The 18379-nt window shown below is 53.1% G+C and overlaps 1 protein-coding gene across 2 annotated transcripts in view; it reads right to left on the bottom strand.

Annotated features, from left to right (window-relative positions):
• The window catches only part of BOC (BOC cell adhesion associated, oncogene regulated), a 74886-nt gene that overhangs the window by 5898 nt on the left and 50609 nt on the right, over positions 1–18379 (bottom strand). For both annotated transcript variants that reach the window (XM_039256646.1, XM_039256647.1), the window contains 11 exons: positions 12430–12576; positions 10439–10582; positions 8512–8805; positions 7860–8132; positions 6530–6837; positions 2893–3052; positions 2330–2440; positions 1622–1828; positions 1089–1270; positions 521–626; positions 60–182 (listed from right to left, as the gene is read on the bottom strand). In XM_039256646.1, the coding sequence (XP_039112577.1) occupies positions 60–182; positions 521–626; positions 1089–1270; positions 1622–1828; positions 2330–2440; positions 2893–3052; positions 6530–6837; positions 7860–8132; positions 8512–8805; positions 10439–10582; positions 12430–12576 (2055 nt within the window). The remainder of the gene's footprint in view (positions 1–59; positions 183–520; positions 627–1088; positions 1271–1621; positions 1829–2329; positions 2441–2892; positions 3053–6529; positions 6838–7859; positions 8133–8511; positions 8806–10438; positions 10583–12429; positions 12577–18379) is intronic.

Here is an 18379-nt window from a genome sequence, read left to right as displayed (position 1 = left end):
ACTTTGTCCTGGGGGGCTGAAAATAGCAAGAGGAGGGTAGAGAGCCTAAAGAGACTCACCTTTGGTTTCACAGATCATCACGTTGCTGAACTCACTCTCCCCTCCTTCGTTGAAGCACTGCATCTTAATGTCATAGGAGGTCTCTGGCTGCAGGTGGCTGATGGAATGCCAGTATCTATCCCCTGGGAAAGACAGCAAGAGAGTCAGTCACACACGGTGACATGTACCACCTGGTCTGCTTGGAAGCAGTCACAGTCAGGCTTGGACAGGGGCGTGTGTCTGGGCTGGTGTCATGAACAGGGTGGAGGAGTACTGTTGGAATTTTTTTTAGGTGCCACTCAAGTTCCTGTGGTCCCATCACCATGGAAAGGAAGCATCTGGATTTATGAACTTGACCCCACGTGGTGCAGGAGTCAATGATATGGACACAGATGTTCTGTGTCACACCAGCCCAAGTTTTAAACTTTCATCAATAGCCACCCTTGCCCACAGAGAAAACCACATCCCCCAGAGTGCTTACCTTCCACCATATCCTTCTTGTAGTCACTGTCATTGTCACTGTCTGTGGGTCGATAATAGATATAAAATCCATGGATTGGGGTGTTGTTGTTACTTGCTGGAATATACTACAGGGAAGGGAGAAGAAACAGGTTTGACAAGGGATCAGAGAAGTCATCATGGGAGCAGAGGCTGGTGGACAGAACTTTTACCCCAGCCTGGAGTTTCAAAATTCACTGAAGGAGCCTGGCAAATACTTCTGATGATACTCCCCAAGGCTTTCTGGGGAATGTTGTGAAGGCCACTTGTTATTTAGCCTGAAGGTCCTCCAGCTTCTGGAGACAAGGAACAGACATTTCTCCAAAGGTCTGAGCCCCCTCTGAACCTGTCTGGTACTGTGAGGATGAGTCACTCTGGCTCAGTTCCCAGGTACACGGGGGTTGGGGGGGGGGTGCCCACTCAAGGGGAAGGCCTTAGAAGAAGGGCAGAACAGAAAGGGGATTCCTTCCTGCCCTGGCTTCAGCAACCAGCTCTCGTAGTCCTGAGGCTTGGCCCCATTTCCCCTCTGCAGTCCATGCAAGGTCACTTACCATCCACTTGAGCATGATGGTGGTCTCGTTGACGGCATCGGTGAAGGTGATGTAAGGGCCTGCCACAGGCCTCTCGTACACGCGGCCACTATAGCTTGATACCACGTACGGCCGGGAAGGGGCGCTGGGCTCGCTCTCCCCCAGCATGTTCAGAGCCCTGACACGAAACTTGTAGGAGGTGCCTGACGAGAGAGGCTCACTTGAACCCAGGAGCCGGGAGACACTTCTGACCCACCCACCCCAGCACACCCAGAGCAGAGTCTTCCGGGTAGCCCCCAAATGCAAGTCCCTAAAGGACACAAGAACTCCCATCTTTTTCAGAAAGGAGCCCCAGAGGGGATAGTTAAGGACCTCTATGGAGAGATGGAGAAGGAAGGACTTGTAGGGCAAAGGGGACACCACCAAGAGCATCCAATGTGAGCAAGATGGCGGGTGGAGGACCAGCAGAGAGCAGAGCCTCCAAAGCTCTGACTGTCCTCTGAGCAGTGGGCAACAACTAGTGGACCTGGGGGGACAGCAGCCAGACCCCCTACCTTTCTCTAGGCCAGTGATCTCCACCGAGAGCCGGGAAGGAGGGATGGCGCTGGTGGCCAGAATCCAGTCCCCCACTTTCTTCAGCTTCTTGTACTCCACACGGAAGGACTGGATCGGGAAGCCGCCATTCCCACGGGGAATCCAAGTCACATACACTGACGTCTCCGAGGCCATGGAGATAGTGGGCCTGTCAGGAGCTTCTGGGGCTGGAGGAAACCAGACATGACGGAGGAAGGAAGCAGGAGGAGGGACACGATGAGGCGGTGTACTGTGACTGGACTTGGCCAGATCCTGACTGGGGCCTATTTTTCCTCCTAGTCCGCCCCCTCGGTGGCTATATCAGATCTTCCAGGGCTACCTAGGTCACCCTCTCCCAGAAGAAGTCCTTGAAGCCATGCTATAAGCCGTGCTTCTGCACTGTCAGAGTGTGCGGCGGGCCCAGAGGCAGCCGCTCCCCCTTCTGTGCTCTCTGGACCCACAGGGCCAGCGCCCCCTCCCCACATCAGACTACGTTTTACTTGAAAAACTCCAATCTATGTTTTCTAGCGGGGTTGGCTGGGGAGATTCCAGGAAAATGTCACAAGCCTCCCGGACCTACGGAACAGGACCCCATTCCACCTGCAGCAAAGAGCCCTGTGAGGCAGTGGACCTGCTTCCGGTTCTGAGCGCAGGGTCCCTCCCACCCCTCTGAGCTGCTGGGCGCTTACGAGAGAGGCGGCCGTGGTCTGGCTGGCTGCTGCTCTGGGGGCTGGCTCCAGGGTCATCTCTCTGGATCTGCTGCTCCTTGCTGGCTATGATTTCAGGCTTGGGCCGCCGTCCTGGATGGAAGTGGGTGGAGACCAGCAAGTGGGAGTGTGTGGATTAGGTGACCTTTTCCAGATAGTTCTTTCTGCCTGAGACTTTGCTGGGGGGTGGGGATCTGACGGGGTGATGCAAATAACGTAGGACAATGTGGGTTGATTCCTAGCTCTGCCTGGCCATCACGGGGGGGGGGGGGGGGGGGGGGGGGGGGGGGGGTGGTGGTGTGTGTGTGTGTGTGTGTGTGTGTGTGCGCGCGCGCGCGCGTAGCCGGGCACAGAGACCAGCTGGTGGTTCTCCTCATGAGAGCCGGGCCCCTCAGCCTGGGCTCACAAACCAAGGGGAGGCAACAGGTAGAAGATAAAGTTCAACGTGACTGGCGGGGCAAGGTGAGCAGGACTTCCCACCTGAGCCTGGCAGGATTTGCGCAGGCCCTCAAACCCCCGAGCTGGCGGCAACGTCTGACCCTCACCAGTTCGGAAGGTGACCATGGCCATCTGGCCTTCGCCTGCACAGTTGTAAGCTGCCATCTCCACTTCATATAGGCTCCCAGGGTCGAGTCTGGTGAGGGTCAGGCGGTGCTGGTTGGCTGCAATGCTGGAGACGGTCCAGGTGTCAGAGGAGTTTGTGACCTGCTGGAGAAGGTAGCTGGTATCAGAACTTGCATCTCAGCCTGGAGCCACCGGTGGCTGTGGTTCACCTACAAAGCAGAATGGAGTCTAACAGGGTAGGAGGTGGGGAAGGAGAATGGGCTGGGATTGGGGAGGGGGGCTGCGCGGGGCGCACGCTGGTCCTGCCGGCTCTGGGACAGCCAGGTTGGCTCCCTGGTCCCTCAGCTGACCGGCCCATCAAAGAACACTCAGTGGGGACGGTCAAAAGGCCTGATGTTGCTGAGTTTCTCCAAAGGCGGCCTCTCTGTATTTCTGAAAACCTCCACATTTTTTTTTAAAGATTTTTTTTTAATGTTTTATTTATTTCTGAGAGAGAGAGAGAGAGAGAAAGAGAGAGAGAGAGAGACAGTGTGATCAGGGGAGGGTCAGAGAGAGAGGGAGACACAGAATCCGGAGCAGGCTCCAGGCTCTGAGCTGTCAGCCCAGAGCCCCATGTGGGGCTTGAACTCATGAACTGTGAGACCATGACCCGAGCCGAAGTTGGATACTCAACCGACTGAGCCACCCAGGTGCCCCCACATTTAACTTTCTTTCTCCTTGCTCTCTTTAAACCAAATAAACACAGTCTGTTCATACTATGGGATAATGATTATAATGATAAAAGCAGCAGTAGCACTGTCTGCGGAGTGTTCACTACGTGCCTATAAAGTGCTTTCAAGACAACAGCTCAAGGGCCAGGTGTTAGTTTTGTTCCCACTTTATGAAAGCTAAGGCTTGGAGAGCAGAGTAATTTGCTTAAAGCTGCATCACTAGCGAGCTCGGAGACTGTGACTTGACTCCAGAGAGCACATTCATAATCGTATGTAACTCATCCTAGGAAAAAAAAGAGTCTGGGAGCCAGAAAAGCTGGAGTTTCCCATTGTGTGAAACATTCTTACCAGCTGTGTGACCGTGAGCAAGTTCCCTAACCTCTCTGATCCCTAATCTTTTCATTTCCTTTTCCAAAAAAATTCCTAATCTTTTCATTTCTAAAATCAGGAAAATAAAAGCTCTCAGCTTATTCTGAAGATTAAACTAGATTTATATAAAGTGTCAAGCACTGAACGTGGCACACAGTAGGTTCCCAGCAAATGCCGGGCACACACACATCTTTAATGGCCCCACATTCCTAGCTCTTTAAAGAAAAAAATACAGGAGTCCAGGCTCCGTCCCCAACAGGCAATGCTGGGAGGCTGCCTCGTCTCACCTACCCCACGTCTCAGGACAAAAGGCTTAACTGCCAACTGTGCACATCTCACAGTCTGCTGGAAGCCAAAGCCGTGGTTTGCTGAAGAATTAAACAGCTGGTAGGAAAAGCTCTAATCCCCAAGCAGAATATTCCAAAGTAGAACAAAACCTACTATTCAAGGGACAGGGATGGTCTGGGCTCATTTATGTCAGACTTCCAGGATTTGTTCCAAGGGGAGAAGTTTTCACAAACAGAGAATGCTCAGTAGCACTGGAAACCCAAACACAGTAGCCCAGGGTCTAAAGATGCATCAGGGAATGGAACCAGCTTCCTGAACGTGAAAAAGTGAAAATGAGCGGAATGATTCCCAATCTCCTGCAAGAGAAGGGGGCTGTACACACAACCCAGACACCGATTTTTCACTTCGGGGTCCTGTCTTGCGTGATGATCTTTAAGACCTGTCAGTCCCTCAAGAAAGGAGCTGCTGCTTGCAAGACATCATTCCTGTTCGGCGGGGTCCACCTCGCAGCCCCAGGTGTCCCTCAGGCCGGAGCTTAACAGAAGCCAGAGCCCCCAGCAGGGGCACAGTCCTGTCCCTCTCCCTGCGTCCCCTTCTCCCTTGGCCCTCCCAGCGCTAGCCTCGAAACAAAAATAAGAACTCGAATGGTCATTAGTCACTGTCACACAAACACAGGCCTCAGCCTGGCATTTCCGGATCACCATGCACGGCCTTTGCCAGCCTGCCTCTTGGTGAGGCAGTCTCATGGCTGCCTATTGGCCTGAAAAATAAGATTCTGGTTCTCATTGCCGGTTCTGGTCTCCCAGGGACCTGAGCACGTGGCCTCTGCCCTGATCTCTGTCTACCACTCGGAGATGGATGTGTCCGGTTACACGGGGAAACAAGGATTCGGACCAGTCCTGCCCCATAACCTGGTCTGAACAAAGCTGCTTTTTGTTAAAAAAAAAAGTATTCACCCCCTTTGCTGGCTGTCTATGAAGAGGCCAGCGGGCCACGGGTTAGGGAGAAACAGCCCCCCCAAGCCCCACCTCGGAGGCGGTTTGGCCTCAGGTGTCTTCCCGATGGCCCAGTGTGTCTGTGGACTTGTCCTCCCCCGAGGTCATGAAGGGAAGGGACAGAATGAGGTTGCGGGCAGGGTCCAGGGCAGGGGAAGGGCTACTGTGTGGCCAGTGCTTCGCACCACAGGGGGCTCGGTGGGTTGGTTGTTTTTGGCGGGGGAGAAGAGTTGATAAATACTTTCAGTTCCACAATCACATATTTTCAATACTTTCCACTAAGTGCACATAGCCCCTTTATAAGCAAAAATACCATGAAGGTGTAATAAAATGCAGCATTTATGATACATCATCAAATGACACTTTTAAAAATCCATTTAAGAACAATAATCTTCTACTATCTAGTGGCTTTGTTGGGCGGGTGTGGGGGGCGGCAGCACACACCTGGGATGAACAGAAATGCTCTTCAAGGACATTTTCTTAAAGGAAATCGCATGTCCTTCTCCCCAGGGGATAACATGAGGTGAACGCACAGCCTCGAACGAGGGGGGCAGGCTGGGGGCTCTGTCCCGCCTCAAAGGACACTGTCCAAGAGCACGGCCTTGCTGGCTGTCCCACACCCTGCCAGGGCCTGGGGTTCCCCTCCCCCGACACCTCCTCAAACACCCACCTGGACAGGCTTCCTTCTGTCAAAGAGGAGTGGCTCAGGTCTGAACAACACGATGTGCTTTCAGCTCAAATGCCTGCTTGTCAGACCTGAGCCACGGCGAGTCCCAAAAACTGAGGGGGTATTTTATAGCCCTCAGAGAAAATACTCGTTCACAAATATTTGTTTCCCTGGCCTTCGAGCTGGCTTGCCCAGTCCCTGCAGGGCTGTACCCAGAGGAGCTGACTTTGGTTAAAAAACAAAACAACAACATCATCGACAACAAATGACAGAGGGAAGAGGGGAGGGCAGGTGACAGTTGCCAGGGAGACTGTTGACTCTCTTCAGGGAGGAGAAGTTGGTGGCGTGAGCTCCTGGGAAGCCAGGGCACAGAGAGCCCGGAGGAGCACACATGACTCTTTCCTGGGCCTCTGAGGGTCCCAAATGCCTCAACTCACAGCCAGCTTCCTGGGAGGTGGTAGGAAAGTTCAGTGGACGAAGGTCATGGTCAGCAGCACGGAGTGCGGGAACTCAAGGGGAGGTGGCCAGCAGGCAGGACCCCCCAGCCCGCCTCCCGGAGGGGAGGCCAGCACAACGCCAGGCACCATACCTTGCGGTGTTTCACCACGTAGTAGAGGACAGGAGCCCGGCTGCCACCCTCGTGCCGGGGCCGCCACACCAGCTCGTACGAGTCGGTCTTGGAGGTCCGCGGTGAGCTGAGGATGACGGGCGCATCGGCAGGAGCCACCTGCCCCTTCTCTACAGGGCACTGTGGGGAAGCTGGCTGCACGGACGTCGGGGGTTTGGGGAGCCCTGGGCGCCCCCTCGGCGTCTGGTCAGGGCCTCCAGGTCCGGAGGGTGGCACGGGAGCTGTGGCAGTGTCTGGCCTGGCATCCTGCCATGGCCGCGGGGTCGTGCCTGGAGGACCAGGAAGGAAAGAGGAGGGAGAGGATGTTGGTGCCCCGGTCACGTCGTGGGCTGGAAGCAGAGGGAAGCCAAAGGCTTCGCGCTGGGGCAGAAGAGCAGAGATGAGCACGGCACTCACTGCTGGGCCCTGTGGGAGGAGCGAGGGCTGTGCCGCTGCCCTGCCCGGAGACGCGCAGGCTGGGGCCTCGTACCCAGCTCGTGTGAGTGCTCTCTTCACGCCTGAGGAAGCTGCACCCTCCGTCTCATGCCTACACTGGGGCAAGGGACGAGTGTGTCCCTTCACCGCGGGGTCACAGCACCACGCACAGCCTGGGCCTTTCCCTACTCCACTGTAGCCGCCTGGAAGGTGAGAATGGGAAGCCACCTGTGAGTCCCCTCGGGGAACCTGAGAGTCCAGGACAGGCCACGCGTCCTTCAGGAAGCATCTGCAGAATGTGCCCACACTAGTTTCTCCCCTACCTGACCTCCTGGACCACAGACGGTTAGCATCTGATCATGCGGATTCAGCATTATTTGTCATCACAGTTTCCTCACATTATTTCCTTGGTAAGTTTTATCTCCTCGATGAGCAAGCTAGGTCTTTGTTATGTCTCTCTATCCCTCCCCATCCCCCACCCCCCTGGCCCCAACACCATTATCTAGTTCAAGGCTGATGAACTAGATAAGTAAAGTAAGTAACTGCTTGGTCAGGGTAGGTGTCAACTGAGGTGGATCAAGGTGAAAGGGACAGATTTGCTTTTCTTTACGCTAGAGCAATGGTTGTTAAGCTGGGTTCCATGGAACCCCAGCAACCCACAGATTAAAAGCACTTTTAAAAATACAACAGGAAGATCATATCCGCTAGTAAAAGTGTACACTTCTGACTTTTCAATAAATTAATGTGAACTTGCACTTTCCAACTAAAAGCCACTTTTATCTCGTTTATAATGCTGGGGTTCCAAGTGGGATTTCAATTGAGGAAAGGGTTCTGTGAACGTTCAGCTGAAACCTCCAGCCTTTCGGCCGACTCTCACCTGGCCTGGCGGTCCTCAGCTGGACCACGGCGTGGGCGCTCCCGACTTCATTCTCAGCCATGCACTGGTAGACACCTTCATCCTCAGGCCCCACGCTGACCACCCGCAGGGCCCTGCGGGACAGTCGGAGGCGCTGGCTGGAAGCCAGGGGCACGGCATTCCTCAGCCACAGCACAGATGGCGGGGGGTTCCCACGCACCTCACAGGTGAGCTTGGCGCTCTGGCCCCACGGGATGACCAGCTGGGACAGCTCCATGGTGACCTCAGGGGGCTCTGCCGGGAAACCAGAGCAGGGGTGACAAAGGGCCTGGGTCTTTCCCTCTAGGGCCAGACAGGCTGGGGGTGGGGGAGACTGCAGTCAGGAATGGTTCCCTCCTTCCCTGTGACTGTTGACAGAGGGAAGGAAAGGTCCTGTGTCTCTTCTGTGAGAGTCACGCCAGGGAAGGGGCTGGAGAAGGCAGTCAGGCACAGATACCTAGACCCTGGGATCAGAGCACCTCCAACTCTCTCCATCCTCCTCCATTACCCACTGGGCATGGGACCTCTCACAAGGCACATGACCCTATCCAGGCCTCAGGGTCTGGAGCATCTAGAAAAGCCACACTGACCAAAGAGAAGGTCGAGGAGAAGAAAGTCTACAGGAGACACTCACCAAATACCTGGACGTTGTAGAGTATGACCGCTGCCCCGGGCTCCCCGACCCCATTGTCAGCCATGCAGCGGTAAGTCCCCGAATCCTCCTCACTGGTGGCGTCAATGAGGAGATTGCTCAGCAGGAAGCGTGTCTTATTGTAGCCGGTGACACTGGACCCATCCTTGGCCCAGGTGACCCGCGGAGGTGGGATCCCGCTGGCCACACACTCCAGGATCAGACTCTGGCCTTTGGTGACAATGATCGTCTGGGCCTCCGGAGGGTAGATGATACGAGCAGCTTCAGCAGTGGAGCCTGGAGGGCCCAGGAAGTGAAGGGCAACGTGTGGGACCAGAACTCAGTGCAGGGGATCCCCTCCACCCCACCTTTGGGGGGTCCAGGCCCCAGGAAACAGTCCTCCGGGGATTTGGCTTCAGAGGCTTAAGACCTACATGAGGTGACTAAATTCCCGTGGGCTTGGTTTCCTTGTCAAAAACAAGGACCTCCCTCTGCAGAGAGCTGTTGTAAGAGATGAGGTAACACATTGGAATAGCAGCACTGACCCAACATATGTATGAATAACCTTGCATGTTGGCAAAGGAAAAGATGAGGCATACAGAGAATGTGCACCCCAAGTCTAAGGATGAGCTAGGAGACAAGGATCCGAGGTATCCCCCACACTCCACCCAGAGCTCTCGGTTCCCAGTGTCTGTTACAGAGCAAGCACCTCACTGAGCTGGGCGGGACCCACTGTTTAAAGAGGTGCGTTTCTTCCACAGTATTACAGGTCCTCAACGCAAATCAACTACTTTGTCAGCTGCTCAGCTAAGGAAGGTGTGGCCTTTTTTCAACGCTGGGGAAGAAACCGCACAGCACTTATTAGAAGGCTGGTTGCTCTCCAACGTGCCGCCTTCCTCCATGTTGACTGTGTGTGATTTTGCTTTAGGAGCTAACCAGGGGGAGAGCCAGCTTTTATATGACCTGAATGCTTGGGAGGCTTTAAGAAACAGAATGCAGGGGCGCCTCGGTGGCTCCGTCGGTTAAGCGTCCGACTTCGGCTCAGGTCATGATCTCACGGTTTGTGAGTTTGAGCCCCATGTTGGGCTCTGTGCTGACAGCTCAGAGACTGGAGCTCCTTCAGATTCTGTGTCTCCCTCTCTCTCTCTCTCTGCACCCCTTCCCTGCTCATGCTCAGTCTCTCTCTGTATCTCTCTCTCTCAAAAATAAATTTAAAAAACATTAAAAAAAAAACAGAATTCAAAATTACAGATACAGAATTCCACGAGGGAGGGACTGCTGAAGTTTGGCTTCCTTGGCTTCACAGTACACCTGTGTCTGGGGCTGACTCTAAGACCACACTCCACATGAGAGGTCCCTCCAGTGAATAGGCAGGAAGCCTGGAAAAGCGCCTGGCACACAGGAGATACTTGGCAAAGGTGCGTGTTGCTCTCAAATGACTGGGGGAGTGTGTGGGCCTCCATGGACCATCACCAGAGAGACGTGCCAGGCACACTTGAGCGAGCAGCAGGGTAGGCACAGCCCAGCCTTGTGCCAGGCAGGCCCTATGGCCTCAGATGGGCACAGGCAGGCCATTATCTCTCCTGTACACACGCTGTCAGCTGCTGAGCACTGTCCCAGCAGACACACCCTAACAGATCCCTGCTCAGAAAGTCCCACAGTGAAGGAAAGCTCTCAAAGGGCAGGAGGAAGGGACCAGCAAGCACAGCTACCCCCAGGGCAAGGCAAGGGCCTGCGGGAGGCTGTGAGCGGGCTGTGAGGGACCCCCGCTCCATCTGAGTCCTGGATGCTCCACTGGCCCGAGCCCCCCGGCTCCCATCCCCACTGCAGAAACCACAGACCTGGAGCACAGCCTGTGCCCACCCCGAATCAGCTCCCTCCTCAGCCCCACCAGCCTCTTCCATCAGTGAGACACCCCCTTGCTCCTTACGGCGCACGCGGAGCCTGTCACTGGAGCCCGAGGTTTTCACTTCCTGCGTCACCGGGTTGTAGGCAGCACACTTGTACGTTCCCTCATCCTCCCGGCTCGCGTTCACAATCTGGAGGTTTCCTGATGGCATGATCAGGTAATTATCTGAGGAAAGGGAACACAGGATGAGTCTGGGCCAGGAATACTGCAGCCAGTACCTCCCAGGGGGCAGGCAGGGCAGGAGCTGTACACTCGAATCCCCATAGGCCCAAATTGAAAATGCTATTCTCCCACTAAAACTTCAAGTCCAGTGCACCAGAAAGGCTGAGGAATAAACCTAACCAAGTAGCTGACAAACTGGCTAGCTGACTAGCTCCCCCGAGTTAGCACATAGGTCTCCAGAAGAACGCTTTATACGTTCAAGGGAGCTGGAGTAAGGTGTAAATTGAAACAAGATTTGGGGTCCGCCAGAACTGGGCTTGAGCTCTGGATCTGCCACGGACTGTGTGATTCTGGGCAAGCTGCTTAACCTCTCAGATCCTGTTTCCTCATTTGCAGAAGGTACGACACATGCCACCTCAGAGCCAGCTTAAGGACTGAGGGCCCAGGCTGTACACACAGGTGATGAGATGATCATTCCTGCAAGCCACCAGGAAGGAGGGAAATGCATGGGATTTCCCACCAGTCTCTGTCAAGGTCACGCTCTGAGCCACGTCACTACTGAATTTCTGCAACCAGGGAGGAATATTCTAACTCCCAACCACCACCTTCTCCATGCATGTCACTGAAACCCTTCCCTCTGTGACCCTGGTCTGCTAGACTTTGTCTGCTTCTGGTCCAGAGGTGCCATGGGGGTGCGGCTCCAGGGCCGTGCTCTGCATCTTTCAACAGAAGACAGAGTCATGGCTTCTGGACACCCCAGTGGCTGGGGATAGTGTTTGGTCGGCTTCCTGGCAGACAAAGCATTGGCCCTCAGCTCTGAGCTTTCTGGTGGTGTGGCCTGCCCTCGGGGTCCTGGTGTCTCTGAAATCTAGGTTCACTAAGCCTGGTATCTGCCTCACTGGACTGCCCCAGGTAAGAGCGGCTTAGGCAAATGCTTGACAGAGAAAACCCCTTGACCCTCCTATGACATGGGCAGGCTTCCTCCAGAGAGCTACTGCCACCATCTGCTGGGGACAAAGGAGAGTAATGCTTTATTCCCTGCACTCTCCAGTGATTTCTGAGTGGCAAGATCAGCGGTTTTACCCTTTCCAAAAATAGTTTTCTACATTTTCTGTAGTGAACATATATATATTCCTGACAGGAATAGAAGAACATATATTCCTTTCATAACCAGGAAAAATTTAGGAAAATGTATAAATATCTATAGGATATTTTAAAAGGTATACATTTTGAGCTGTGGGTTCAGTCACATAGGGTCTAGTTAGCCTTGAGTGGACAGTCAACAATGGGAAGTAGCTGACTTCATCTTGGGAGATATCTCTGCTCCTCATGGGCACTCTGGGGACCAAGGCTTGGCCTCCCCTGGACCGGCTGTCATGTACCCCGTGGCCTGAGCAGGAGCTAGGACAGCTGAGACAGCCCCATCACTGGGAAGATGGGGAGAGGGAAAAATCCACGTCCCACTAAAGAGAGTCCTCTGCTGTGTGTGGGGGGAGCTCCACTGCCCCCCAGGGAACACTGCAGCTCCACCAATGGCTGGGTTCCTCAGGCGGCCTCTCTCTGTACGCCCCAGGGGCAGGGAACACCGTGCTGATGTCTTATACAAATTTTGGAAGCTCAGCAACATCTTCCAGAGCCTCCAAGGATGAACAGATTCCTCTCAACAGGGCAGACCTCCATTACAGAAGCTGATCCCTTTAGGATCTTCCAGGACTAAGTAGCAAGGTAGAAGACTGGACCGGCATGAGGAAGGGGCTGCTGGCATGTGGATGGGGATTCAGGAGGCCATAGTCAGAGGTGGTCAGATTCCCTCGTGGCCTTGGCCTCTGGGCTCCTGCCTGCTCACTCACCTCGAGATGCCTCCAGCCACTCTTGCTTGACACTGTATCGGACCTGGGCTTTTGGGTGGCTCTCAGGAAGGTGGCAGGCAATGACTGCTGTGTTCCCCTCATCTACTTCGATCACATGCTGCACGTCCAACTTGAAGTCCTGGAGATCTGTGGGCAGAAGGAAAGGTGCCAATGGGGCCTTGATGGAGGACAGAAACAAAGCGACATTTCAGTGTGGCTGATGCCTTGGGGTCTTCAGTCACAAGAAAACAGCTGCAGGAGCCTCACCCACTGGGGGCTTCCTGGGGGGTGGTCTGAGTCCTTCCTCCAGCCTTCTGTTGTAAGAGTTTAGAGGATGGAATGTGTGGCCTCTATCACTACATGGGAGTTCAGCTTGGTATATAGAAGCTGGAGGGTGGGGACATATGTACAGGATTCCATCAGGAGGTGCCTGTGACACAGACCAGCCTCTTCTGCTACACTGAGACATGGGGGTGGGTTGGCCAAGCCCATTGGCCCTACTGAACCTGGCTGGAGATGGGTCATGATCAAGGCATAAGTGCCCTGGCACAGCTCAGCAAATGGAGACTGATGGGAATGATAAAAGAGAATTGTGATATCTTTTTTCCAGTTAGGTTCCCTCGTTCTTCTTTGTCATCCACAGTAAAAGTGACAGGCCGGAGATTATGCTCAGTTACTAAGCGTGGCTATTAACAGGAAGACTGATGCTACCCGGAGCTATACTCCACGCCATGGCTGATCCTTCCTCAGGGCTGCGGGGCATTGGTAAGTGCTCTAAGGGCTTCCTAAGCCTCCCCAGTGTGGCTGACGGCAGTGGAATGATGGAGCTGAGGGTCCTGATGCCAGGAGCAGTGTCTGGTGCATGGTGCATGGTGGCTTTCTCTTCTGACTTGGCTTGGTGGGAAGACCGGGATCTAAACTGGGAGAGGATGGATCTCCATCTGGAACAAGAGCAGGATGTTTCCTCAACAATCTAACAGTCCAAACAACAAAATTCTCTCTGTGTGAGCCGAATCACTGAAGCGGTTGAACAAAATGGGATACTTGTGCAACAAGCCACATGCCAAATTTATTGTTTCAGGACTGCAGCTGACTTGAAGAGAAGAAATAAAATAAGAGGGTTGTAAGATAAGAAAGAGGAGAGTACTGACCCAAATACTCCTTTGTAGAGGTGCTTAGAGAGTGCCTCTGGAGGCACTCCCCCCCACCCCGCCGAGTGCTGACCGCACCAAATTCTGTGCGCTCCTGAGAGCGGCCACCAGCAGAGCTCTCACTGCAGCTCTGCTGTAAGACTCTACCTGCCGGTGTTGTTTTCCCTGGAGACCCAGAGAAGGCAAGAAGGTGGCGGGAGCAGGCAGGAATCAGGTTTCTCACGGAAAAGGCAGTTAGCTACCAAAAACAAACTACTGTCACCACAGGACAGCACAGTAATCAAGGCACATAGTGAGGTCAGAAGGTTTCCCACTTGATGGAACTGTCCAGAAGCTCTCAGACAAGCTATGCCAGGACAGGAAAGCCCTTTTGTTTCTATGAGAGGATCACCGTCCCTCTGATTATGATATTAGGACTTTGCAGGGGCAGGGACCAAGTCTAAAGCTAACGCAGGGCCTGGCTCCAGTACGTTTCACTAAATGTTGAGTGACCAAATGAAGGACCATCTCGGAAATTGGGATCTTCATATCAGGCACCAGATGCCCATTTATGTCGCCTATGAACTCACATTTCCTACTTGTGTTTCATCTATACTATAAGCTCAAGGACAAAGTCCTAGCACAACAAATTTTCTATAAATCTTTTCTCCAGTTATGGCCAACCTTTTATCTAAGTATGGCTGTTTTTAAACTAGAATGTTTCTTAAGAGGCCACTTCCGGAGTCACAGAAAAGATGTGACATAGGTCTCACGAATGTGGAGTAGGAAATACATGCCGTGCACAAGTGGGTGGCAAAAGCAAAGGCAGACTGCCTGATTCATTTCTACTGCCTCCTTTTATTTTCTAGGGTGAACAAGTGAGGCCCATGGGTCAAGGGTGAGATCTCACTCGAAGATTTCTTCGGGTGGGTACAGAGCCTTTGGGACTTTTAAAGAATTCTCTCATCATCATTTTATATGTGTGATATCGGACTCTAGCTAAATTTGAAATTCCCAAGGGGCAGCCTATTAATTTTGCACTCCATGCCCCAACCCCAAGCCCCACGGCACAGTAGGCAGGAGACAGCAAATTCTCTCTAAATCCTTGTTAAATGAACGAGCAATTTGGAAGGTTGAGCCCAAGGTCGGCTTCATGGGCCTGCCATCTGTATAGCTGCACGTGGCTCGGTGCCTAGAAGGGGCCAGCACGTGGTTCAGCGCTCTGCCATCACCGTCTTCAAATTCTTACTGTCTGAACAAAAGACCCCACATTTTAATTTTGCATTAGGCCCCAAAAACTATGTAGCCCAGTCCTGGCTGAGCTGCTCAGCCCAAAGGGCGGATGTGTTTTTTTCTCAGAGGGGAAGGAGATACAGACTGCGGGAGATGGTGGATGGCGTGGGTGCAGCGTGTTCTGGTTAAATATCACTAACTGCCTTTCAAAAGCAATGCATGTAAACAATGCGAAGGCCTTAATCCCCCTCGGCACGGTGCGTGCCGTACCTGCCAAGTCAGGAGGATCTCCACAAAGAGAGCTATGAGCGACTGTCAGCCCAGGGGCGTCCGGAAAATTCCTGTCATCAAGAAGCACTCTTTTCCACGGTCCAGTAAATCATTTTCAAACTGCTCCACCAAGAGATTGAGTTTTTTCCTCCTCCTCCTCCTCCTCTTCATTTCATTCCAAGGAAATTTGCCTCAAGCAAGAATATACTTAAACTTAACAGATCATTTTATAAGAAAGGAGTTTGGCACCAGAATGCCATCTCCATGTTAATGGGCCAGGCTCTTGCCATTGTAACTGAAAGCTTATCCAGGCACAACTCACGTCCTCCTCTGTGTACCCACCTCACCGACCGGATACGAGAAAACATACAGCATACCCCCCACCCCCAGTCTCTCTTGGCTCCTTCTGCAGCCTCTGACAATTGCTAAGTTGGAGACAGAAGGCTGTGCAGTGGGGAAGGCACAAAGCTGGGCACCGGTCAGCCATGTGGCCAGACAGCCCCTCTGTTCTGATGCCGACGTGTGCGCAACAGCCCATGTGGGTGGGACTAAGGACACCCCAGCTGGGCATCCAGCTCCCCACAAGGGCCTACTGGCAGGCCAGCCTTCCTGGCTTCCAAACAAATAAGGAGTAGTTCGGTCCCTGGCCCTGTCCCCTCCTTGTTCCTCCTAAGCTTAAGCCTTAGCTGCTGCTTCACTAGACAAACACATCCAACTTGGCTGCTGGAGCAAACGTTGAGGTTCACTAAGGGATCAAAGGCAGAGTAACAAAGTGATGACGGATGTGAAAATCAGAGCACCCTTCTCTAGTGTTTTTAGGCAGGAAGGAGACTGGGGGTAGGGGTGGGGGTGGTGTAGAGACATCGTGATCAGTAATGGCCTAATCAGCCACCAGATGAGGCAGATGCAGAGATCTGGTTGGCCGCAAATGAAGGAAACCAGCCTGTTCCCAGGCTCCTTTGTCTGCGAAGCCGGTTTCCTGGCCAGTCCCCGGGGCTGCTCAGGGCGCCTCACTGGGACTGGGGGCAGGCCCTTCAATTTCAAATGGGGTTAACAGGCCGCACTGCAGAATGATGGATCGGGTTTCTTGGGGAAATGGTTTGACAGGACACCTGCCCTTGCCTGTTGGCTGGTGTGTTTGAGAAATCCATTAGGGGAATGTTTTTGCAGCTTTAATCCTCTTACCTTCCCCCAGACCCCTCTTGTGCATCCTCTCTTTGTGTATTCTTTCAGCTATTTTATTAACTTGTCTGCACTAATCAAATGCCAATAAGCCCACTCTTGTTCCTCAGCTCTCAACAGGTCAGAAGCCCAGGACTTTGGGACCATCTCTGGATGTCCTTCTCACAGAATTTAGTGCTTTCTAAGAAAGCCCATGATAGTTTAGGCTCCATACAGAACCCTGCCTAGTTCTTGCTCTCTAAGCCCTCAGTTTCTTAATGGAAGACAGATCTTCTGATCCGTTACTTCCATAGGACTCTTAGATACACAGATTATAGGGCTTTGTTCAGACACAAGCCATGTGAAAGGTTCAGTGTTTCCTCTTCCCATTTACAGGGCACATCGGGCACTTACCTTCTGAGCCAAGGGAAAATGGGGAGGAATACAAGAACTTTTGGAAGCATGTGGTGTGGCTGCCATCACCAGGGTCACATGTGAGACTACAAATAGATGGGCTTAACATAAAACCTATTTGAATTTCTTATCACCTTCTAGCCTGGACCCTTCCTTTGGCTCTGCAGAGCTATGAACTAAAATTTAACAATATTTAGTGTACGTGAATTCCCAGGACACAAAGCTGTCACATCTTAATTGGAGGCTCATTGCCCCAATTTTTATACAGTTTACACATCCAGTTATGGGATGCACTGCATCACAGCAGAGCACCTCAGGTGTACTCCTAAGGCTTTTCAAGGCATTGCCTCATCTGGGCCTCCTCTCCCAGAGATCTCTCTTAGGCTGCAAGTCACGGTTAAGTAAGAAGTCAGGTAGACAGTGCCTTTGTCTGGGGGCTGCATGGGGTCAACATCCCCGTCTCCATGAACTCGGCTAAATATTTATTTTAAAAAAGTCATTTTCTATCCATCCAGGCATCTTATGTATAGTCAGCCCTGTCCTATCCCCCTGCGTAGGGACAAGCATGTACTTGACTGCTCAGGTTTGGATGGGATCCACCAGATTGTGGCGGGGGGCGGGGGGGGGAGGTGCGTATTGCGCTCACTTGGCAATGCTGGCAGGACAGCTCAGTAGCCTCTTGGCCAATGGCAAGTTTCTGGGCTGATCATTCTACTATCTAACTCTCGCAGCCTCCAGGCCTCAACTGTCCCTGTGGTGGCCTATTGTGCCTATGGCTGATGTTACAAAGCACAGAAAGACTTTGCCCTAATACGGCACTCCTCAGGGATATGCTCACTGTGTGGCCCTTCCCTGCACCTTGACTGGTTTTTGAAAGCTGGCCAAGTTTCAAGGGAAATAAAATGAAGACCTTTCTCTGGCAGAAGCTGTGGCTCACCGCTCTGCAGGGTGGATCTGGAGGTGGAGTTTGAGAAGGGGCAGGGTCCTAGGCATTGCCTTCCTATGTGGGCTCCAGCAACACAGGGGCACTCCTATGCCCCATCCTGCTTCACTGATGGGCAGATAATCACGCTACTCTTAACCTCCAAGTCATCTGAGGACCCATGCCTTGGCAAGGCCCCAAGATGAGCCCTCTGAAATTAAGTGCTCTGCAGGTGGGAGACCACGGCAATCAACTACAGAAGCAGAGGAGAGCCTGGGGCAGAACTGGGCTTCCATTAGGCCAGAAAGCCTGGCGCCCGGCAAGGATGAGGTTTACTGTGGGATGGGTGAGCGTCTCAGCAGCCACGCATCCTGGGTAGTGACTAAGCCTTTTGCCTGCACGTAGCCCTGTCACACAGGCCACTGAAGCCAAACCCAACTACAGCCCACAAGGCTGGGCAAAATCAGCGTACTCTATAGTAGGCATCTGGCACGTACCATCCCCTCCAGCTACCACTGATTCATTCATTCAGCCAGGAGCTACAGAATTGTCTAGTACGCCCGGCACTGTAGAAGATACCATGAAGACAAAAATTCAGTTCCTAACTTTAGGGATCTGTACTTTGCTAGAGAAGACCGGTAAAAACAGTGCACAAAGCAGGGTACGATAGTTTGTGAGAGTGGGGTCGGCAGGTTAGTCCCTACCACCTGCGCGAGCATCCCAGCCTAGGTCAGGTGGCCTTGAGCTCCAGAGCAACTTAGAAAGGTCAAAGGGAGTTGACAGGAGGAGTACTTGTCCTCCTAGGCTGCGAGAAGGGATA

The sequence above is a fragment of the Hyaena hyaena genome, unplaced genomic scaffold (assembly GCF_003009895.1).
Source record: "Hyaena hyaena isolate Hyena2069 unplaced genomic scaffold, ASM300989v1 scaffold_582, whole genome shotgun sequence".
NCBI classification, from domain to species: domain Eukaryota; kingdom Metazoa; phylum Chordata; class Mammalia; order Carnivora; family Hyaenidae; genus Hyaena; species Hyaena hyaena.
The sequence above is the reverse complement of the archived record's forward strand: the minus strand, read 5'-3'. Positions and strand labels throughout refer to the sequence as shown.